The sequence below is a fragment of the Cibotium barometz genome, chromosome 33 (genome assembly GCF_041138505.1).
Source record: "Cibotium barometz isolate CiBa-2024 chromosome 33, ASM4113850v1, whole genome shotgun sequence".
Classification (NCBI taxonomy): domain Eukaryota; kingdom Viridiplantae; phylum Streptophyta; class Polypodiopsida; order Cyatheales; family Cibotiaceae; genus Cibotium; species Cibotium barometz.
In genome coordinates this window covers 43198173-43223167 of record NC_141078.1, presented here as the reverse complement: position 1 = coordinate 43223167, position 24995 = coordinate 43198173, and the positions used below count along the sequence as shown (strand labels likewise).

The 24995-nt window shown below is 41.7% G+C and overlaps 1 protein-coding gene across 3 annotated transcripts; it reads right to left on the bottom strand.

The window, feature by feature from the left end:
• Positions 1–7923: 7923 nt before the first annotated feature.
• LOC147619600 (CBL-interacting protein kinase 32-like) lies at positions 7924–24760 on the bottom strand. Of its 3 annotated transcripts, XM_086773267.1 has the most exons (15): positions 24323–24649; positions 23674–24212; positions 22434–22496; positions 22039–22110; positions 21835–21942; positions 21576–21656; positions 21316–21369; positions 21079–21204; positions 20790–20879; positions 9116–9238; positions 8900–9019; positions 8683–8796; positions 8518–8574; positions 8353–8427; positions 7924–8277 (listed from the first exon to the last, which is right to left on the bottom strand). In XM_086773267.1, exons 2-15 carry the CDS (start codon positions 23857–23859, stop codon positions 8209–8211), a joined length of 1338 nt encoding a protein of 445 aa, XP_086629393.1. In that variant the 5' UTR covers positions 23860–24212; positions 24323–24649; the 3' UTR covers positions 7924–8208. The 3 variants fall into 3 exon arrangements, with proteins under 3 accessions (XP_086629393.1, XP_086629392.1, XP_086629394.1); XM_086773266.1 differs by having other exon boundaries at positions 23674–24760; XM_086773268.1 differs by having other exon boundaries at positions 7924–8268; positions 23674–24759.
• Between the last annotated feature and the right edge of the window lie 235 nt (positions 24761–24995).

The window sequence follows — 24995 nt, the reverse complement described above, 5'->3', positions numbered from 1 at the left end:
GTGATCTCATCCTGTGTGTAGTCCTGTGGATTACCATACATGGTAGCTTCAAAATAAATCATACATTAGGGCTCAAAACAAAATGTACTCATGCAACATCTATTAGGACACTATGCAACATACATTAGGACTCATAACAAAACATACTCATGCAACATATATCAGGACTTTATGTAACATACATTAGGACTCTTATGCTCACTCTATGCATAAGGACTTTTGCAACACACATAATCATAAACGTTTTCTCTACATGATGTTTGCAAGCATTCAGGTTCTCATCATCATCACTAAATGTTTACCACCTCGTTCTCCTCATCTTTCTTCTTCTTTTTATTGGTGATGAGAATTTGTATGCTTGCAACATCATTTAAAAAAAGATATAAGAGTATGTATACATCATATATATGCATAGAGCTTAGAGATCTATCTGTGTATACATAAAGCTCTATGCATTCTATGCATGCAAAGAGCATTTCAATGTATGCATAGAGCTATATGCCCTATGCATACATAGAAATCCCTATGTATATATAGAGCTCTATGCATACATAGAGATTTATGTATACACGGATAGATCTCTAAGCTCTATGCAAAGAGCATTTCAATGTATGCATAGAGCTCTATGCATACATAGAGATTTATGTATGCATGCATAGAGCATACAGCTCTTACATGCAAAGGGCAAAGAGCATTTTAATAGATGTATAGAGATTTATGCTCTGTGCATGCACAAAAAATCCCTATGTATACATTGAGCTCTATACACGCATATAGCTCTATACTCTATGCATAGATAGGGATTTACGCATGCATGCTTAAGCAAAGAGCTCTTACATACATAGAGCTCAAGCAAAGAGCTCATGCATGCAAAGAGTAGAGAGCTTATGCATGCATAGAGCTCAAGCAAAGAGATCATGCAAAGAGCTCTTACATAGATCCCAATGTATGCATAGAGCATATAACTTTATGCATATGTATGCATAGAGCACATACATAGAGCTCTATGTATGGATGCATGGCATTAAACTCTATGGCTTTATGCATAGAGCTCTAGCAAAATACCTACATGAAAAGAAACCCAAGGCGCTCAAAGACGCTATACACAGAGGATTTTTTTTTTTAAAAAAAAGAAGAAAGAGAAAGAGTAAAGAGGACCAACCTTCTTATGAGTTTGGAAGCAAATTGAAGAGAGAACAAAGCTTTCAAAAAAAGCCAAAATCCCCGAGCAGGATATTAGTTTACAAAAAAAATAGAAATAGAGAAAAAACAAAACAAAACAAAATAGACTTACTCCTCAGTTGTTGGGGTTGTAGATTTGTGGGGAAAGAGAGTAGAGAGACCCTATTTATAAACCCTAACTTGCAAAAAAAAACTAAAAAGTGATACAAGAATCACTTAAAAAAAAGACAATACCTTATTTTTCTTAATTTAAATAACAGCAGCATTACCTCTCTTATCGTGGCTTTGTGGAGAAGAAAAAGAGGGAGGGAGAAGGCTACCCTACACAAAAAGCATAGAGAATTTTCTAAAAATAGTAAAAAAAGAAAAACTAAAAACATTAAAAAAATACACAATAACCAAACCTTGCTTGTAGATTTGCATTGGAGACGATAACAAGAGATGAGGGAGGTATGGCAAGAGGTGGCTTGGCAAGAGTTGAGAGAGAGAGAGAGAGAGAGAGAGAGAGAGAGAGAGAGAAAGAGAACCAAAGCATGAGTTCAATCAAAAAGTAAAGAGAAAACAGTCTCAGATTTTTATTTTCACGTCACCAATATAAGCATCGATAGTAATTTTTTACAACATCGCTCTATGCATCGTTTTATCGATGCATATATATCGACAGTTATATAGACGACTATACCGACACCATATTTTATTTTCTTCATGTTCTGAATTTCATGGAAAAAAATTTAACCCTTTGCCAACTCATAATTCATACTCCTACTTAAAGAGATCCATATTTTATATCCCCATAACATTTCTCTTGATCTCTATTATAAACTCCCTTGATTCCTTCTTGATCCCCATAACATTTCTCTTAATCTCTCTTTGTTTTGTCAATGAAGCATGCAAACAATTCACCCTCTTCAGAGGAAAAACTTCAACAAGGGAGCATGGCATGGTTAGAACAAATTATCTAATGTCCATGTACACATTGCAAGTACTCTATTAGAAGATGATGTCAAATCCTTATCTAACAACATGTCAAAAGATATGGAGAATTTAACAAGTCCTTACTTGAATTAGCATATAATTTTGATGAGGTTAGTTGATTCGGCCCTTTGTTACATCATCTCCCTATCCCTCTCACTCTCACTCTCCATGATCTCTCCCCAAATTATTTTGATACATATGTAGAATGTAGATGATACAGATAGTACATACGAATTCAACTCGATGAGCCCATACAATCTAAAAAATTTAGGCGAGGTACAAGGCATGCAATTCTTAGAGGATAATAACAAGAACAATAAGAAGAACTAGTGATGATATGGAGCCACACATGCAAGAGGATATATGGAATCACATGCACAATAAAATTTTGTGGAAGACTTAATTGAAGTAATGTTTGAAGATGATACACCACGATGGACAAGACACAATGTCCAAGGAATCATATCTTTGAACTCTTGGTATAACACCATTTTTTGATGGAGCAAAAACATTAGTTATTACAAGCTTGCTTGGTGTTGCTCAATCTACAATCGCTCTACGGTTGGTCAGATGTGAGTGTCAAAATTATTTCTATATCCTCTTTCCAATTCCTCTTTTTCTTTCTTTATCCCATCCTCTTCAAAAATAAATCATCGGTCATAATTTGCAAGGTTATTGAAATATACAATATTACCAAAGAGAAACTCTATGCCCGAGTCATGAGATAAATAATCCAACACATGTTTAAGTGCAATGACGTTGCATGCTAAAAACCGTTCCACACTAATGGCATCGTACGCATTCATTAGCATTGTTGATTATGGTGCATGGAGACACATTGAGGAGACATAGCTTGACTTTAAGAAAGAGCCTTGATACATACGTCTTGGTTTAGCAATGGATGGTGTTAACCCATTTGGTTTGTGTTCAACGACATGGAGCACCTAGCCCATGGTATCGGTAAATTATAATATCCCTCCATGATTGACCACCATTAAAAAGGGATATCTTTTGCTTGGTTTATTATTACCTAGAAGTACAAAGTAAAAAACATGGACTTGTATAGAGCACCCTTAGTAGAGGAATTACAAACCTTATGGGTAGGCACCCTTATTCATGACGTGTCTAAACGTCCTCAAAATATATTAGCAAGTATAAAGGGAATATTAATGTGGACTATGCATGACTATCTAAGCTTTGGTGAGTGTTCAGGTTAGAAACAAATTTAAATTTATTTGTGGACCTCGATTGGATGTGTGTTGTTCTCCAACTCTAAAGAAGATGATCTTATCAAGGGCATGTATGATATCTTCCGTTGCATCATCCACTATGGGATGGAAATCTTGGTCGACCACCTCGTAGAATGAAGGCAAGTGATTGGTTGGAATTATAGAGAGCTAATGGTAATGAAGAATATGTAGATGGAATGAAGAGGCTCTCACTTTTTCACCAACTTCCTTACTCAAATGATTTACTAATCAATCATCTCTTAGATCGCATGCAAATATTAAAAAATCAGTCAATTTGGGAACATTTAATTGGAGATAAAGACTGTAAGAGTGCTCAAGATTACTTGAAGGAATTTGAAAAGATGGAATTTTTGTGGGAACAAGTAGATGAATCAAGCAAAGGAGTCCTACCCTCAGTACCCTATAATTTATCCAAGAGAGAGGAGAAAAGAGCAAAGAAGATTATTGAATCCTTTCATACACCAATGGGACATATGTATAGTCTTAAGGGCACATTTACTTGAAACAATAAGTTGAGTGGCCTAAAGTTTCACAACTGGCATAAGTTTTTATAGGTATATACAACCCATTTTATCTCTCCTTTATCATATATATATATTCATTACTAACATACATGTGTCACATTACAGTTTATGCTTCCTAATTCAATTAAAGATTGTGTAAATCAAGACATTAGGAGTGTTATTTAAAAGATTACTGGCTTAGTTTGATGGATATCCTTGAAGGATATAAACTCGCAAACAATCGAAGATGCAAGAATGAACTTCTTAGGAGTAGTGTGTTTGATTGTTGAGAAGCACTTTCCAACGAGTATTCTCACCATTCATATGCACTTTCTCATACATGTAATTGAGGAGGTTGCAATTGTGCTGAGATTAGCACTATTCATAGCGTTGATGGATGTTTTTTTCTTAGAGAGATTCATGAAGACCTTGAAGGGGTTTGTTCGACAAAAGGGAGCATGGTAAAAGGTTGGTTATTAGTACAAGAATCATTGGTGTGTATCTCTGAGTTCCTTAGACAAATTGATCTTGACATTCCTTGACTTTAGTACAACAAAGAGGATGAACCAATAGTTGGACAGGTACTACAAGGCAAAGGGCTAACTTGTAAGATCATGAATGAGACATTATAAGACAAGATCAATAGATTTTATATATTCAATTCTCTAGAAATTTAAAAAATGGCTTTGATAGATATAAAGAGGCATAAATGGAGACATCAAACATGTAAAAAATGTTCAAGAGAACAAATACATCTTCCATATCATGTTAAGCTTACACAACTCCCTAACAATCTGCTGCTGCTTAGATGGCTAGAACAAAATCTAAGGAAAGCAAGAGAGGACACTGAAAGGATCAGTGAGCAAGAGATGGAATTTCCAAGAGGATGTAATTAACATGTACGTAAATCAAACTAGCACATCCATATTCAATAATTAATTTTCTTGACGTACAATTGAAATAATGCTCTCTTTAAAAGTTATTTTTTGTATATGTAATGTAGTATCGAAAATATGGAGCATTATGGTTTCATGGTGGATATAATTTTTGTGTGGAGCGAATAGATAAGAAACGAACAACTTTGACTATGGAGTAATGGCTAACTTTGTACAAGAGAATTGAGCTAGTGCTAGCAACTCAAATGTTATTCTCTCTAATCTTGATTATAAAAGACATAATTGGAGTTGGATTTTGATAGTTTGTCATGTTTATTCTTGATGTGCAATGGTTCAAAGTGGTCACCAATGGTCCAAATGTATCTGTGAGAAGAGACAGAAGTGGATGTCTTGCACTTGACTTCACTAAGTTCTAGATAGATCTTTGGGATACATTTGTACTACCATAATAATGTGAGTAGGTATTATTTTCTGTAAAGCTTACTTATTAATACTTTATCTTTTACAACATGTACTTAGTGAGGGAATAACAAGTAATTTTTCAACCAAACCCTCTAAATTCGAAATGGTGGTACGTAATTCAAGTTGCTCCTCCTCGTAGAGCAAACAATTTTTTAAAGATACAGACTTGGAGGAGGAAATTGTTACTGTAGAATCTCTACAAGGGAAGAAGTAGATCATATCCTATACACAAATGAATTATTAGATCGTGTAACCCAATATCTATAGATTATAAGAGATCACACTCATGATCATAATGAAGAAATTCACGAGATGACATTGAAAATCATGAGCGGCTGATTACCACAATGACGATGATGATCCCACATCAAATTCCATCAAATACAGAGCAAAAAATATATATCTCTCCTGAAAAAACCATTGGTAAAGGGACAAGCGATTGTAGTGTATTTTTACTTAATCAAAGTTTTCTTAAAAAAGCATAAACATTAGTGGAAGGAAGGATTTTCTTAATGTGTGGAGATTGGTGTGTGACTAGTATAATAATGGTTGCTTATAAACACTCCTTGTACACTAGGTTTTTCTTATTTTAAAAACTTAATCAAATAGGATTAAAAGGAGGAAATACTTATCATTTTTAAGGCATTTTGTTTCTTCATGGATTTGATATGGGGGAAAACAATTTAATATTTCTCGATGTGGGAGTTGGTAATAAAGACCTACAAGCGTTAGTTAGATCTATTAGCATTAGTTGGATCTAGATTAAATAAAAGAAACAGGTAGAGAAGGATAAAAGGAGAAAGAATGTGTCAAATCAATGGTATTTTTTTGTTTTGATTTTCTCCTCTTCTCAAGATTAGTATAGTTATTAAATCCTTTATAGCCCTAATAATATGTAGAGACTTTAGAGATCCCTACAAACTCATAAATTTCACAATAATGGAGAGCAAGGAGATGACGAATCAAGAGAGATGTAAATAAAAATTAAGAAATTGTATTATCCTTATGTTGGGTTACATTCATAAATGCCCATAAGGTTGAGAGTGTCATACCCTTCATGGACCTAGATAAGTTTCATATGATTATTGAAACTTTAAGCCCAAATCTAAGAGGAGTATCATGGAAGTGATGTTATTCTAGATGTAATACCATTCTTCTACACATTTGGCCACTTATGTGTGGAGATTATGAGTCCTTTGTGAATTTTATATATGATTCTTCTATACATTTGTCTACTTCTTTGTAGAAATTGTGAACTTACCTTGTTCCAATCTTTTGAAAGAAGGAGATAATGGTACTACATACAATGCAATCAAGCATAAACCTAAATAAATGAAAGAACTAAATATCTCCTTTAAACATAAAGCTTAGTTTAACCACTATTCCTATTTGTGGTCCTAGTAAACCTCCATTTGTGGTCCTAGTAAACCTCCCTGAAACAGAAAGCATAGTATAACCACTATTCCTATAATTGGTCCTAGTAAACCTCCATTTGTGATTAAAATTGATACTTGTAAATTTTTCTCAAAGGTTCTGGTTTCCATGCCCCCCCCCCCCCAATCTATGTATGTATGCATACTTACATACATAGATACATAGAGAGAGAGAGAGAGAGAGAGAGAGAGAGAGAGAGAGAGAGAGAGATGATGGGCTCGGCTAGGTTATATACTCGTACTTGGACATCCCTATTTTAATTGGAAAAGTAACAAGGATCACAAAACATAACATTGGAAACAAAATATATATTCTCTATTCATGACTAATTAGTACAAAACAAAATATGAAAATACCTTTATTGAAAAATACAGCTTAGAAATACAAAGTCTTATACTTTTATTGAAAAATGCAGCTTAGAAATGCACAATCTTACTCACGAAAGAGGTAAAGGAAAAAGAGTCACAACACCCTTAGCACTAGTATCCTAAAACTTGATGAGGTAAATATGCTTGTTTAAGACTTCAATCTTACAAATTCATGATACTTGAGGAAGTCAACCATTACTATTTTGAAATAAAAAACTCTTGGATTAAATAAAAAGTAAAGCAAAAACTCAAGGGTTGAAGGAAAAAATATATCTCAATGTGCAAGAACAATACAGACCAAGTGAAACTCAAAGATTATCAAGTCATGGTCATGACCTTAAAGAAGACAATATTGTTGTAGACTCCAGAGGAAGATGCTTCATCCACATCATCTCAAATATAACTAATTTTATTGAGATAGTAATAGTGTAGAGACTAAGTCAAAGTAGTCAAAATTTGACTTGGTGCTGTTATTCTTATGAATGAAGGATATGCTTTTTCATTACTTGTATTTCTTACAAATAAGGGTTTTACATTGTATATCTTCATATAGTGTGAAATTGATTTTTATTTTTACTTACAAGTCTTCTTCTCTTTTTTTTTGGAAGTCTTGCACCCACTAAATAATAGCAAAATTCTCAAAAGTTGATGACATTAAAACTTCATTTGTTTAGCTCATTTTGGAAAACCATTTACTCACGGGTAAAGGGTTTTTAAATATCATTTAAAATTCTCTCTTTTATTTAAGGAAATCTTTTGAAAATACCAAACTGGGGAGAGAGAGAGAGAGAGAGAGAGAGAGAGAGAGAGAAGGGAAAACACCAAATTCTCTCTTTTACATTGTTATTCCTTCTTGAGGGAAATTCCTTTACCACTTTATTATGAACCCCAAAAAAGGATTCAATGCACCTACACAAGTTTTAAGGATCATATTCACAGTGCTTGTAGGCAAAAAGCATCTCCATCTTCTTGAAGAAGACAGGTGAAAATATTACTAGCAAAAGTATTTTCATCAGCTAGAAATGCAAGATGTAGGTTACAGCACATGATTCCCCCACTGTTTAGAACCTTCAGGGAGCAAAATCCAGGAGAGTGATTTCAAAAAGCATTCATGGTCTAACTTATAATCAGTGATCACTCATCCCCCCAATTCCATTTCATTCTTCCAAACTATGTCCTTCAATCCTCTTGAAAAGTTCTGGTAGAACTGCACACAACAGTGAGCATGCTATAAGCACATTTCAACATTAGATGAAGAGTGAAAAAAGAGTTATTTAGTTACATTGTGGTACTCCAAAGTGTCGCCACGAGCTTTTCTTACTTCCACCACAAATAAGGATGGAGCCACTTCAAACACCTGACAGAAAAACACACCATAGAACTCAAGTAAAGAAACAGCTTCATATTGAAAAGCCCTGAACCACAGTGTTTGCAATGACCGCCTTACCTCAGTAGCTACAGAAAGATGGCCCTTGCGCCCCGTTTCTGAACCATGTAATTTCATCTGTATGCAAAAGCAATTCAGCATTACCACGGTGCCCAAGAATACAAATTCCAGGAACTTATAAGCATAAATATGCTTGTAAACATCCATCTGTTTTATAAGAACTACCTTGTAATTTTGTCTCTGCACATTGAAGCCAAGAGGCTTGGCTGTCTCCTCCATTTTTGAAATGATCTCTGGAGCTGGATGCTTTGATGTGAAATGCGCCTCTTGTTTGACTTCCTAAGAATTTATACACAGTAAAGAGGTAAGAAAATGACATCAAGAACAGACCCTTTCATCCTTCAATGTATGCATACACAACAGAGACTAGACAGGAAAAAACCTTCTTTTTTTCGAACAATCCAGAGAGGTTCAGGCCCTTTGCTAATGAGATTAACTCAAATGCATTTAGAACAGCCGGCTTTGATATCTTCTGCTCTTTCGTCTTTGCTACAAGAGGTTCCTAATATTCCAGAACAGGCCCGCCATTATGCAATGAGTTAGTGAAACCTGAATCAATACTGGACCTACCAGTACCTAAAATGGCACAGTTTCTTACGTTCGTTTCATTGAAAACTGCATCAACATCCTCCAAACTAATGGCATTCTCCTCTGCAAACTTCGGCGGTATGTAGCCCTTCTTAAACCAAGAATCCTGCAGTATTTGAGGGATGGTGATTCTCTGAATATAAACACCAAAAAGTGGTCCATTAGCACTCTCTCTCTCTCTCTCTCTCTCTCTCTCTCTAAACAGTCCATGGCCCTTGGGCAGTTTCACTCACAACGTCCCATTGAGGCCTTAGGCATCCTTGAGTATACACCTTTCTGCAGCTGATGACAGTTCAAAGAAGCCTGTCTCACCACCAACACCCCACCACTCATCAAGCAGTTCACAGCCCAGCTTACACATGGCCTAGCTCCGGCAGCCCACAGTCAAACAGACTGAGTGTGGTGGACTGCCCCACCATCATCCGCTGTCCAGTGATCTGCTCCCTTGTGGGAAACAACAATTGCATTGGCAGCCACACAAAGAGAAGATTCCCTAAACCTTTTTCAAAAATAAGAAATAAGAAATAAAAAATAAATACATCTAAGGCCCTCTTTGTGGGTGTTCTCATTTCGTCAAGGAAACCTCCAACTATGAGGCAAATATCTCCACAAGAAATTGCAGCAAGAGAATCAAGAACTAAACAAATAGCTTCACGCTTTTGAGGCCTTACGCATCCTCCTTTCAGACCATTACTTATATTCACCATGTATACAAACTTCACAATGAGCGCCTCCTGAGATTGGCCCTTGAGTCATCGATGCGGTTACATCGGGATGGACATGGCAGATTGTGGTACTCTCAGTTGGTTGATTGGTTTGATGGGCACGGCCTCCAGATGGACTGCCTTCCTTCCAATAAAGCTTGTATTTTCCATTTTTGGATCTATCACGGCAAGAGATCAACCACCGCATTCGGCTGGACATTCCATACAAACCAGACATGGGTGTCTCCACCAGTGCTTACCTTGAAACCTCAGTTTTACAAAACATTTCTGAGGATGGGTTCATCGAGGGCCCATGGTACTTACAGAAGCGCATGTCGCATGCCATGCCTATATACTGATTGGCTAGCTGAGGGTTATCATATCACTGCCTTAGGTTGAGTCTGGAAGAGCCGAGAGCATCCCACGAGATGCATGTATATGTAGAGTATGCACCACTGGTGAGGTGGAGGATGAGGAGCACTACTTGTTCAGATGCTGACCCCCCCCCCCCCCCCCCCCCAAACTATGAGATCTTAGGGAGATTTCATTGTCTCTTCTGAGAAGACAGATTCAGTCCCCTCTCGGGTCATGCAGTATGAAGACCAGAGATGTCAGGCATGTATTTACTGGAGCTTCGCTGTCACAAAGAGGTCATGCTGAGGCAGCAGTCAGAGAGACAGAGCCACCGAGGTGCCTCCTAGACTCCCAGTACAGATTTCTTTGGGTCATAGACACCAACTATAGTGGCCGGACAGCAGCAGCAAAACCCACCAAGTTCACAAGGCCTACATGGACATGTCATCCTCTAGCCCAACGTTCACAGATTGTCACTAGTGAGGCTGCACAATCTCTTCTGAAAGCCAAACATCCCAGATCTCAAAGGCTTCATCCATCCACCCGGCAGCTGCAGATCCAATCTCCTTCAACATGGCGAGCTCCCATCACAGAGGGGAGATGCTATGGCTGCTTTTCTTTCTATTCTGGAGGAGGATGGTATCACCGTACGACCATTCATTGTTACCATGTAGCATCACATGAATACTTTAGCTTATGTAGCTAGTTTCGTACAGTTTTTTTCTTTTCCATTGTTTATGCATCATGAATACATTGTACTCCCTTTTTGGTCTCATATACCCTCTTGGTCAATTGCAGGTGTTACTGTCTCTCTCTCTCTCTCTCTCTCTCTCTCTCTCTCTCTCTCTCTCTCTCCAATTCATTTCACCCATGATTATGATCTTATCTATGCAGATCATCTCTACTGCCGTCTCTTGGATGTAGACCCCTCACCACCCTCACCTCACAGCTCACAACAATCATCCACACATCCGCCATTGACAGTTTTCCACACACCTCCCGGTCCACCACCAAAGCCTGCACAGGTACCATGCCTCAGAATTGTGGTATGACGACAAATGCCGTATCACACGTGCACGTCTTTTGCATGAGTTAGCTACCGGCCAAATCCAAAAGCGTGAAGCTGAATGGATTAGCCAGTACCTTACTTGCCGCAAGAAACGAGCACATTGTTCAGCATGAGGACTTATACCAACTCCTCCTGAGCAGGAATTCCAACAAGGCTTGGCATAGGATCCGGGAATGACGCTTACCCGCCCCCATCACAGACCCACATCTGGCACTCATATGCACACGCATTATACCACATATACCCCCCCCCCCCCCCCCCCCCATCCACCTCACGCACGTCCCGCCATATCCACCTTCTTCACAGGAGACATGGTGATGAAGGTTATATGCAAGCTTCGGAATGGCCAATCACAGGATCACGAGGGGCTTATGGCTGAGCACCTCTCTTATTGCAGGTGATACCCTGGCACCCCTCCTAGCCCATATGTTTAATAGGGCCCTCTCAAAAGGCTTTCTCCCCACCTGGTCACATCACATTATTGTGCCTATCCATAAGGCAGGAGAGCCCATGGATCCTAATAACTACAGAACCATCATGATCGATCATAAACAAATCAAAACTCAATGATGTAGTTGATGTTGAGATCCTTCCTCTATTACCCCCGATCCCAACTAGACGCCATCGGTAAGCGACTCGACATATCTTAAGCTACTAAAGTGGAACCAAGCTAGTGTTGACAGAGTAGTGCTATTAACATATCTTAGTACTAGGCTTCATTATGGCTGAGTCTACCTTGCATCTCCGAAGGTTTGACAAAAACTTAGTACAAAGGCCTTAGTGTGAATATATGCTCTTATGTGTGTGTGTGTGTGTGTGTGTGTGTGTGCGGAGTGCGTGTGTGAGAGCATATCTTGATATAGAGTTCTACACCCACTATTGGGCACCGATGACGTTAGTGGGGATGTCGTAGTATCTAGTCTATACTATGCATAATGGAGTTGATAGTTATATAGTCTTGTGGGTTGACTACCATGAGTATATAACATGCACGTTCCTAAAAGGTGAATTTGGACATGTTCCTGGATTCATCTAGGTATATAATTCAGCCGTATTAGCGGACATGCAGATTTCACATTGTGAAGTTTTCGTCCGAGTTGCGGCCAGTTGATATTGTGCTAATTCTTTCTATCTTTAGCGGTGCATTTGCCCTATCAACTATTTATTTGTTGTACTAATTCTTTCTATTTGCTACTTCCCTTAGTGCTAGGCTTCATTATGGCTAAGTCTGCCCTGCATCTCCGGAGGTTTGACAGAAACTCAGTACGAAGGCCTTTGTGTGAATATATGCTCTTATGTGTGTGTGTGTGTGTGTGTGGAGTGCGTGTGTGAGAGCATATCTTGATACAGAGTTCTACACCCACTATTGGGCGCTGATGACGTTAGAGGGGATGTCGTAGTATCTAGTCCATACTATGCATAATGGAGTTGATAGTTATGTAGTCTTGTGGGTTGACTACCATGAGTATATAACATGCACGTTTCTAAAAGGTGAATTTGGGCATGTTCCTTGTAATATGCGAAAGCTTCGGAGAAGGATCGGTACTTCAAAACTCAGAAATCAACACTCTTTTCGCGACGGAATTAACGCACAAACTGAAAGGAGATGTGCAGAAAATAGAGAGAGAAGGGGGAGATGGAGAGGACATAGTATTGGGTCCCAATTAACCTCTGTAGGGCCCCCACCACGGATGGTGTATTTGCTTTATTAGAATGATGTAAATCTGAAAAACAAATACAGAAAACTTGACCTTTTCTTGGCTGGAAAATCCTGCCCTTGACCTGAATCCTTCACCCCTTTGCGTTAGCAAGCCCTTGGCTGTCTTGACCCCTTGGTTTGCTTGAGCACTTGGTGAAAAAAGAGATGAATGATGGGATTATGGCCTCCACTATTTATACTCCTCCTCAGGAGCAGTCGGCCAGCTCAAAAACAGGCAATGTCCCACGACTGGTGAAAATTCAGCAATAAATGCTGAATTAAATCCCAAAAAATACTGCCTTTTTTTCCTAACAGGCTGAAAGTGATGCGCCTGCTTCTGATTGACTGGACACAACTTTTGTCCACAATCCCAGGGCTGGGCAGCCTGTATGGGCTGCCCCATACATGCCCTACAGCCATATAAAGGCTGACTCGTCCCGGACTGGGCTCACATGGGACCAGTTCACCATCCCAGGTCCTGCACCTTCTGTACAGAAATATCTACGTGGCATCCAAGTGCGGGATGCACGTGACATCCCCTTCTGCTTAACTTGACAGAAGCTGCATAGCCTCCAAATAATCCGTCAATAATGCCGGATAGTCTTCAAAGAACTCTTTGTCGAGCCATACCGCTTCATGAGTTCCCCGGTCCTGAAACTTTGTGAGGAACTGTCGTAATCGTCGGCCTAACCCATGCTTGAAACGGTGCAGAAGGATCTATTCTGGAACCATTACTTCTGCTTCATCCACAATGTCTGGTTCCGCTTCGTCTTTGACCTCTGAAGGGGGTGGACCTGCATATGGCTTTAACCAACTGACATAAAATACATCGTGCATAGTCCAACTCGGAGGTAGCTTTAACTGCATAGACACCTCATTAATCTTTTTCCGGATGGGGAAAGGTCCGAAGCTCCTGAAAGACAACTTTGGGCATCGCTTGCCCACCTGCTTCAATCTTTGCTTCATAATCCGAAGATACACCCAATCTCCTTCCGAAAACTTCATATCCCTTCGGTCTTTATTGGCCTGTCGAGTGTAGGACTCTTGCGCTTTAGCCAATCTGTCTTTAACTGACTCTAGGATCTCCTAGTAAGACTCCGTCACTCTGTTCGCCTCCAGTACTGAAGATGAAGTCTTAGTTAAGAACGACCGGAAGGATCTTCCAAACGCTGCCTCATATGGAGTCCTGCCAATAGCTGAAGAAAAAGAGTCATTCAAAACAGCTTGAACTAAAGGCAAAAACGATTTCCACTTACCTTGCTAATCGTGGACATAACACTTCAGCACATCAAAGGCCAACTGGTTGTATATCTCTGTCTGGCCATCTGTCTGTGGGTGGAATGCACTGGAAAAATTCAACTTAGTACCAAAATTATCAAACGATGCCCTCCAAAAATGACTGGTAAACTTGGCATCTCGGTCTGACACTATGGTTCTAGGAATCCCGCCAATCGGGTACCAATGCCGAATGAATAGCTGGGCAACATCCTCGGCGGTCACATTGGCCCTGCAAGGAATAAGCATAACAAATTTGCTGAACCTATCAACAATAGTTAAACACTACGTATTACGCTTACTCAGACTGGGAGGCAGATTTGTGACAAAGTCCATCGAAATGTCCTGGAAAGGACCCTCAGGAATTGGCAAAGGTTGTAACAACCCTATCTTCTTTCCACGAGGAGCTTTCACCTTTTGACAAATGTCACAGCGTTGTACATATGTAAACACATCACGCCTCATCTTTGGCCAATAGTATTGCCATTCTAATTTCTCCAGAGTCGAATTCATGTCCCTATGACCACCTATAATGGCGTCATGGGCATCATGGAGAAGAGCTGCCCGGAATGATTTCATGACACATAGTCGGCCTTTGTAGAACAGCCAACCATCGCGTATCAGAAAATGGCATGGTCCTGTGGCATCCAATGCCTGTTCCCACTGAGTACCGAATTCCTCGAAATCCGCGTATGTGTGCTTCATGTCCTCTAGTCCTGTACCCACAAGGTCAAGTCTAGTGGTCTGAATCGTAGATACTTGTCCCTTCCTGCTCAAAGCATCAGCCACTGGATTGGCCTTTCCTGGAAGATACTCAATCATACCACCGAACTGCTGGAATATCGGACTCCAGCGGTGTTGTCGATCACTCCACTGTGCACTTGGCATCGTCTGAATCCAGCGCAATGCTTGATGGTCAGTGCGAACCTCGAAGTCACGGCCATACAGGAAATGTTTCCAATGTTTCAAGGCCTGTATAACTGCTAGGAGTTCACGATCATAGACTGAGTAGTTCTTTTCAGCGGGCAGTAACTTACGAGACATGTAAGCTACTGGATGACCATTCTGTTGCAATACACCTCCAATTGCGATGTTACTCGCATCGGTGATCACTTGAAATGGTTCGTCCCACGAGGCAAGGGCTAAACAAGGCGCTTCTAACAAAGCCACCTTGAGGTTCTGGAATGCCTCCAACGCTCGTGGAGTCATTCGAATCTTTTGCCTTCTTGTTTTCACTCCCTTTAGCAGATCGGTGAGATCTGCCGAGAGATCAGAAAACTTGTCAATGTGGGTGGAATATGCCTAGCATATACCCACAAATGATCTAATGTCATAAGCTGTCTGTGGTACTTCCCAGTTAACAATCTCGGCCACCTTAGCCGGATCAAGTCGAATGCCTTCAGCACTAATTATATATCCCAAGTAATGTACCTAGAACAGATAAAATTCTGACTTCTTTTCATTGACGTAGAGCTCGTTGTTTTCCAGCAATTTAAGAACTTTCTCCACATCAATGTCATGCTGCTCAACTGTAGCTGAAAATATGAGTATGTCGTCCAGAAATATGAACACACTCTCTCCAATCAACTCCCGGAAAACACGCATCATCATGCGGTTAAATGTAGCTGGGGCGTTTGTCAAACCAAATGGCATGACCACAAATTCATAGTGGGCCCGTTCTGTACGGAAGGCTGTCTTGGGGATGTCCCCCTCTACAATCCGTACCTGGTGGTACCCACTCTTTAAATCCAGTTTGGAGAACACCTTTGCTCCATTCAACCTCTCGAGAATATAGTCAATTCGAGGCATCGGGAATCTGCTCTTGATAGTCAGCTTGTTGAGTGCACGATAATCGACACACAACCGAGAAGACCCATCTTTCTTCTTGACAAACAAGATCGGTGCTGCAAATGGCGACACGCTGGGGCGGATGAAGCCAGCTTGCAACAATTCTTGGAGTTGGCAATCCAACTCCGATTCCATTGCCTTAGAAAGGCGATACGGAACTTGCTCGGGGGTTCCGAGCCTGGGAGGAGGTCAATCCTGTGATCCTCCGGTCTGGACGGGGGGAGCTGGGGAGGGAGACTGTCCCGAAGAAAAATCTTCTGGAACTTTTCGAGAACCGAGTACTTCTCAGAAGCACTGGCCACCGTTTGGGCTGTCTGGATGTAAATCATCGCACACTGTGCGCCTTTCCTGATTGCTCGCTTAGCCTGCAACAAGTGGCTTATGAGCGGAAAGTTTGGAATACCTGGCTCACACTTAATGGTCACCGGGGTGTTTGACACATTCCGATTGATCTGGAACATGTGCTTGTCCCACTTGACATCAGGAAGAAACTTGTGAAACCACTGGTTACCCAAAATTATGTCTGCTCCTACAAGAGGGGCAACCATAAAGTCACGCACAAACTCTATGCCCTGAATCACTAACTTAGCACCTAGAGCTTCATACTTGACGCTCGTTGTCATACCTGTGCTAAAACCCTCAACCTGTTTGTCCACCGGAGTCAGCTCGAAACGGGCAAGCCTAGCGGCCTGTTCCGTGACCACATCCTCCGTGCTGTCGCTGTCAAACAAGACGACGACTCTTTGGCCACCTATGTAGCCAAAGGACTTGAGCAATTCGTTGCGCTCATACTCCTGGTCATGGGCGCCCTTCTGCTTATCTTCGAGCTCCCAGCTAATAATTGCTCCAACTGAAGCACCGGGGGTTGAAGAACTAGGGGTAGCCGCCGCTGGGGTCTGTGTGGGAGCTGTGCTCACCACGGAAGCTGTGGAGGCGGCGGCAGCCTTTGGAGGCTTCTTCGGACAATCCCGAGAAGTATGTCCTTTTGTGTGACAAAAGAAACATCTACCCTCCTTCTTGTCCTGAGAAAGCTCCTCAGCACTCAACTTGCCACCTGTCTTGCCTGCCTACGCTTTATGGTCTGGAGTAAGCTTAGACGCATTGTTCGAGTTCTTGGAGCCAGAGGCTCCCGGGCTCTGTCTTGGGGAAGACCCCGTCTGGTTCTGGCTTTTGCCCCCCGAGGTGTTAGCCCTGGGAGAAGCCGGCTGGGAAGTCTTGGGCTTGCCACCATTGTGTTTCATTTCTGCACTCTGCGCAAGCGAGAGTGCGTCCTCAAAGGTGGCTGGCCTAAACATACACACCTCCCATTGGATTTGCATGTACAGGCCATACAAAAACTGCCCTTTCTTGTCCGTATCAGATAAGCCTAATTGCAGACACAAGGTCGAAATTTTATTGGCAAACTGAAGGACTGGTTGCGCGTTCCGACGCGCTCCCCTGAACTCGTCTTCGAGTCGCTCAAGGTAGTGGGGCGGTAGAAACCGCTGCTTAAGGTTCGCAGACGAACTCGTCCCACCCATAAGCTGCCATACCTGCTCTGGTCTGGGCATGAGCCCACTGAGTCCACCAAGGAATGGCCTCACCTTCCAAGTACCAACTAGCTAAGATCACTTTGTCAGTATTTGTTTTCCTAACTGCGGCAAAGTAAGCTTCAAATTGATGTAACCATGAATAAAGAGTTGTGGGATCGAGTTTACCATTATACTTACTGAAATTCATTTTCTCGGGAAAATGATTCGAGGGCGCTGCCGGTGTCAATCTGGCGTCCAAAGCTCTGAGGTAACGCTCGTGTTCCACGCGTCGCATGGCGTCGTCTTCTCGTTGTCGAATCTCCAATGCACGCATCTGCAACTCAAGCAAGGAGCTTGGCTGCGGCTGTGACCCCGCGAGAGGGTCCCTATGACGAGGATCTGGTATCTGGGATACGGAAGGAGAGGGAGGAGGAGATGGAAAACGCGACGCTGGAGAGCGAGAACGCTCCTCCAGAGCCAAGATCCGCGCCTTCTGCTCATCCAACTTGGCTGTCTGGTCTGCGATTGCTCGCATCATCTGCTGGAACATGTCAGTGACACTCAAGCGGGGTGCCTTAGCTGGGCTGCCTAGTGCACTCTGGTCCCATGGTCATAGCAGCCAGGTACGGGACGGGACGTATAATACGGCAAAGTATAATACGCGTATTATACGTCTTTTTCGCGGGGCAAAAATAAAAAACGCCGTTTTTTTTAAATAAAAAACACTAGTTTAATTACATTTGACAAAGGGGGGCGACCAGCACAGCGAGGAGGCGAACAAAGGGAGAGAGGGGGAGCGGGGTGGGTGGGGAAAGGGGGGCGACCAGCACAGCGAGGAGGCGAACAAAGGGAGAGAGGGGGAGCGGGGTGGGTGGGGAAAGGGGGGCGACCAGCACAACGAGGAAGCGAACGAAGGGAGAGAGGGGGAGCGACAAGCAGGGGCGAACGAGCAGAGATGAGAGAGAGAGAGAGAGAGTACCGTACCGTGTGAGGTTGGAACTTGGGCGTGCAGGTTCGGGAAGCAACAGAGCGCACCAGAGCGCACGCGGATCCCAAAAAAGCCCAGGCATAACGTTAAACGTTAGCCTGGCAAATTTTTTAATTAAAAAAAAAACATCACGTTTTTTTTCAAAAGGACGTTTTTTATCCAAAAAAACGTCCCGTCGAGTATTTTTTATAAAAAACGCGTTTTATAGCTGCTATGCCCATGGTTCTGGTTCTCTCTCATCGCCGAAGCTCGCCATAGCGGGAAAATGCAATTCCTTTCCGGAACGCAATCTGACCATCCACTATCTGTGTGGGAGACTTCCGGAGGCTAAAAACCATCCGTCCTTCGAGGGACAGGAGTCACTCCGAAAGGGGTAGTCCACCGGCATCTAAAAACCAACCACACGAGCGAGAAAAATTTTCTGGTTTTCTTTGTTGAATCTTTGTCCTTGAAGTAGGCTCTAATACCACTGTAATATGCGGAAGCTTCGGAGAAGGATCGATACTTCAAAACTCAGAAATCCGCGACGGAATTAACGCACAAACTGAAAGGAGATGTGCAGAAAATAGAGAGAGAAGGGGGAGATGGAGAGGACACAGTATTGGGTCCCAATTACCCTCTGTAGGGCCCCCACCACGGATGGTGTATTTGCTTTATTAGAATGATGTAAATCTGAAAACAAATACAAAAAACTTGACCTTTTCTTGGCTGGAAAATCCTGCCCTTGACCTGAATCCTTCACCCCTTTGCGTTAGCAAGCCCTTGGCTGTCTTGGCCCCTTGGTTTGCTTGAGCACTTGGTGAAAAAAGAGATGAATGATGGGATTATGGCCTCCACTATTTATACTCCTCCTCAGGAGCAGTCGGCCAGCTGAAAAACAGGCAATGTCCCACGACTGGTGAAAATTCAGCAATAAATGCTGAATTAAATCCCAAAAAATACTGCCTTTTTTTCCTAACAGGCTGAAAGTGATGCGCCTGCTTCTGATTGACTGGACACAACTTTTGTCCACAATCCCAGGGCTGGGCTGCCCCATACATGCCCTACAGCCATATAAAGGCTGTAATCTCCTGGAGATTGCCTTATCTGTGCCCTAAGGCTGTCCTATAGCCCCTCCATGGCTGGTGGGTTCAGCCTGGGCCTTCCTGGTCCTCATGGGGGTGGTTCTACACCATTCCCATGCCCACACTCAGATCCGGGGTAGCCCTATGGGCTGGCCCCTTGTCCTAAACATAATCTACTCAGTGATCTGGCATCCGGTACCATACCAGATACACAGAACCACTGACATCATTCTAGAGGGAGACTCACAGCGCGGACTGGCACTGTTTCATGTGCAGGACAGTGCACAGCTGACCTTGGACTCATGTGCAGGACAATGCACAGCTGACCTCGGACGACTGAGATGGATCCCTGGCTGACTCGTCCCGGACTGGGCTCACATGGGACCAGTTCACCATCCCAGGTCCTGCACCTTCTGTACAGAAATGTCTACATGGCATCCAAGTGCGGGATGCACGTGACATTCCTGGATTCATCTAGGTGTATATATATATATATTAAAAGACAAAATATTTCTCTATACTTATCTGGCAACCCATAATTTTGGTCTTATAAGCTTGACGCCTATCAGAAACTATCTTACCTAAATGAGTTTGTAACTTGTCTATAGACAGGCTTTTGAGTTGATAATGATTTCTTGCAGTGCCTATGCTGCACACATTACATTATTCAAAACTTGAGACTTTAGTTCTGGTAAACAGGTAGCTGCAGCAGAAGCGGCCATCCGCTTTTCAAAACCAAACTGCACCAACTCCTGTTCCTGGATGTCACAGTTGTAACTCATGTAAGCAGGCATAGAAAATCATCGCTCATCAGCAGGTGCAGAATGTTAATGAAGATGGTGACAGGAGGGTGCAGGATATGTTGATTCCAAACATTCTTGCAGACCAATTTGATGGACGAGATTACACCTCTGCCAAACCACAGCTCTGACATTCTACTATTAACATAGGCCCTCAGCTGTATTCTCCGAGGTATGGAAAGAATGCAAATTTTACTATTATTTCTTCAGGTTGCTACCAAAGGACTACTGGCATTGGAATTCACAAAATGTACAAATTCTTCAAAAGACTCATCTTCTGACTAATAGTTATAACATTTTCTTTAACTCTGCGAGCATAATGTACATGCAAACACACATGAGCTTAACACCACAAGATTTGCAACTACTTACAAGCTTGGGGTTTGGATTCAATATTCGTGTTATCAGCTTGCGGGCACCCGAAGAAAACCATGGAGGATACCTGAAATCTGCCCTGTGAATCTGTTTGAAAACACAATTCGTTAAAAGTCTCATCAAAACCTACGAGAACCCTAGCATCATTCCCCAAACATCAAACATACTGACACACTAGGCAAGGTACAAACCCTACATACTCTCTGCACTGAGACCAAACAGATCACCAAAGGGCCAAAGCCATCAACGAATGATTCTTAGCTGTTGAAAAAGAATCTTTGCTAACCTTCCTGTACAGGTTCATGAGATTAGAATCATCAAACGGCAAATACCCGGCCATCAAGACGAATAAAATGACTCCACAGGACCATAAATCTGCTTTGGCACCATCATATCCCTTATGAACAATAACCTGTAAAAATACAGGTAATCATCTTCAGCCCCATAGCAGTGCATGCACTGTCTACGTAGAATGGCAGATAAAAGCATGAAGTAAGCCAAAACTGTATGCTGGAGACTGCACCTCAGGGGCGACATAGTTTGGAGTGCCACATGTAGTATGCAAAAGCCCATCTTCCTGCATCATGGTCCATGTGAAAAATAACTCACACACTATGGAAAATGTGCCAATATCATTTAGTCCCGCAGGTTTGCTTTACAATAATTGTTCATGTTCAACCAAATACCCCCCTTTTTTGGGCCAGAACAACCCAACTGCTCTAGCTACATTGAAAAACCAAGAACATCATGCATGCAAACACAATAAGGACGTGTGACACTCACCCTCAACTGCTGTGGGAGTGCACTTAGTCCAAAATCAGAGACCTTTAGATTGAAATGGGCATCCAGGAGGAGGTTTTCCGGCTGCCACCAGGAAAAATAGGCAGTTTACAAAATCACAAAGCTGAAGGAGAACACAACAATAAAGAAAGTAACCTTTTATATATATAAAAAGTACCCTTGCAACATGACCAGACAAAGACACACCACTCTACATACAACACTTAAGTCATGATTGCCATCTAGTGGAGATGTGTACAACCTTCAAATCTCTATGATACACACCACGACTATGGCAGAAATCTACAGCGTCAATCAATTGCTGAAAATATTTCCGTGCTTCATCCTCTTTCAACCTTCCTTTTGAGGTCTATGAAAACAGCACCGACCAAAAAAATAAGTAGCAACACAATGGACACAGCTAGTGTATTATCCTATCTTAAACCATTAAGCTTAGCATACTCACAATTCTGTTGAATAACTCCCCTCCTGAAACATATTCAAGAACAAAGTATATCCTTGATTTACTTGCCATGATCTGTAAAAATCATTACCTAAGGGATTAACTGCCATAATTTCACACATGCTGAACACTTGGCTGTTAATGATTAAATTTTTCAAAGAAAATAAAATCTTCTAGTGTCATTATCCCGAGACACCCATAGGACCAATGAATAAATTAGCTCTTTGCAGACAATAATATATTTAGTCCAACAACATCAATATTTGCACTGTCCACAAGCATGTAGCCTGTTGGTAAGGGCTTTTGCCTCCCAAGCTTCAAATATGCAGACACAGTAAAACTAAATAACACATCCCATGCACTAGCACACAAAGTGAATATTTTTCAAGAACAATCACCTCATAGAGCTGTACAACATTGGGATGCTTCACAAGTTTCATCGTTGATATTTCTCGTTTGATCTTCCAAAACAAAAAATAAAGGTATATATTAGCCATCAATTTATCGAATTTCATTGCATTATACAGCAATGAAGAGAGTGCACGAGGTGGGAAAAAAACCAAAAAAAACATACATTTATGACATTGGGATGGTTCATGAGTTTTCATTTGACCTTTAATGAGATCCAAAATCATACTAGCCCAAACATCCCAGCGGAAAGAAAACGACAACTCCTAGAACATTTTAAAAAACAACGACAACAAAATGAAAACAGAAACAGATCTCAGTGCCGTGTCGTAATGCCACCCTATCCCGTAAGTTACATTCCATAGGCAGGGGCATCTGTGTGAGCAGGATCAAGTTAATGAATGTCAAAAGTCGCAGCACAAGGTGAAGTCAGTTTAAAACAAACATGATGGCAATGGCACAGTTGCCCTAAGGTGTGGTGCTCATGGGCAACTAGATAAGATCTTAATCTTCCTAAAGCTAAACCTAATGCGAGCAAGCATTCTAAGTTAATGTGACCTTTGTTGCCAAGTTGGAATGCAAACGTCTTAACCGTGTTGCCGATGACTCCCTCCAAAAAACTGTGAGAACAGGGTTGGGACCTTGCCAACATCAAGTTTTGACAACTGTGTCCAAAACAAAGTATCAGCAGTCTTAGGGTGGTTAAACATAAAAATCCCTGCCTGCTGGAGGGAGTCATTGTGACTGCCCAAGAAGCTTGGGCATGCAATCTTCACCATCTTGTGGGAATCTAGCTATGACAATGAAAAGATAGTGTGTAAAACAACACAATATTACACAGGTGTAAACACTAAAGTTGCGTCACAATTTGATTAAAAAACAAAAGATCAGCAATCTTGAACATGGTCAAGTCTCAATGCATTGGGCCATTTAATCTGATGTCTCACAGGTTTTGGCATGACAAGTTAAAACTTCTCAGAAAGCATTGTGTACAAATAAGAAGACTATGTTAGTCCAACCCAAACTTCTATGTATGACACGGAAACCATACAACAGTCTGATACTTCAAGTTTCAAATGTGTGAATTTCCCAATATTGAACATTAAGGGAGAGTGCACGATTTTGGGTAAAAAACGCAGAAGCCAGTTGAACAAGCTCAATCAGAATATAGGAAATGAATCAAGGGCTTCTGCAAAAAATTGGCATCTAGAAAGGCATCAACCTCCTTACCTGTTCAACCAACTTGTCCTTGAAGATTTTCTCCTTGTCCAGGATCTTGATGGCCACACTCTGCCCAGTTTCGATGTTCCTGGCAAACTTAACCTTGGCAAAGGTTCCTTCTCCAAGGACACGGCCAAGTTCATATTTGCCAACCCTTGTGCGTAGGTTTTCTGCCTTTTCTGTGGTCTTACTCATTTTAAATCAAGCAGAGGGGGAATTTCAAGTCTTGAATGAGAAGAAAAATGCCTCTAAGGATGGAAACCAGGAAGGAATGGCAGGATCTGGATACAATGAAAGCAGAGGATATACAGTAGAAGCCCAACCTGAGTGATGCATTGGAGATCACTTGTGATATACATTCAAGAAAGCCCAATTTAGCCTTCAACTGAGCAGCCAAATTTCTTTAAGCAGTGTGCAATAACCCAAGGTAATATGGAGAACGTGGATGACGCAGTAACCCAATATAATATGGAAAATGTGGATGATGCAGTGACCCAATACAGCATGGATGCTGCAGTAATGATATGGCAAAAGTGGATGGTGCCAAGCTGCACAGATGGGTTCGCAGTATGTGCCAGGCCAACTGTGTTATGCGTTCAAGAAAGCCCAATCCAGCCTGCAAATGAAAGAAAGGATGAGAGCACCAGAAGCACTTTACCAGCTATGGATGATATCGTCAATTCGCCCAAGAAGGCAAATGTGCCCAAGATGGCATAAACCCAACAGCCCAATTCAGCTTGCGAGTGCACAATCACAGCCGTAACAGAAGCTCTGCAACTCGATGAGGGTTCGGTTCACCCAAAAAGGAAAGGTGCGCGGAAAAGATGAAGAGTGTTTTGGCCCCCAGGGTGCCTCTTTCCCTCTCTTTCTCTCTCCCTCCTCTCAGAAAAGATGAGACGAGGACGCCCAGGAAGAGGAGGAGGAGAGGGAGAGGCAACCACAGCACACAGGAAGAATGAAAGAGTGGGCAAATGGCAGATTGTATAGGTAGCAATCGCGCAGATCTCCCGCTGTGTTTGAGGGATCCCCTAACTTGTGGGACAAGCTCCCGTGTAACCGTGTTGTTCTTAGCTGTTCAAATTTGACTTGAAATGTCTTGAGCCTTGGCCTCGCCCGTGATTTTTATTCACGGAAGACCAAATTTTCTCAACAAATCATAAAATTTGCAAAAAAAAAAAATGTAGGCATTTGCAGATTTTTGAGAGATTCTTAAAAATTGAGAACTAAATGTTTATAAGTTAAAATGAAATTATTGTAGGTCCTTTGTGTGTAGTTTTGTGACTCTCTCCCATATGTGGCAAATTGCTTGATTCAATTAAATAACATGGAAA

Bases quoted from the DNA above. Each gene is read 5' to 3' on its own strand.
- LOC147619600 (XM_086773266.1), bottom strand. From the start codon at position 23,859: ATGAGTAAGACCACAGAAAAGGCAGAAAACCTACGCACAAGGGTTGGC. The intron at 21,205-21,315 runs GTGCAGTCTCCA...GTATTTTTACAG, and splicing joins CAAACTATGTCGCCCCTGAG to GTTATTGTTCATAAGGGATA. The intron at 8,575-8,682 runs GTAGTTCTTATA...TTTTGCATACAG, and splicing joins TGCAGAGACAAAATTACAAG to ATGAAATTACATGGTTCAGA.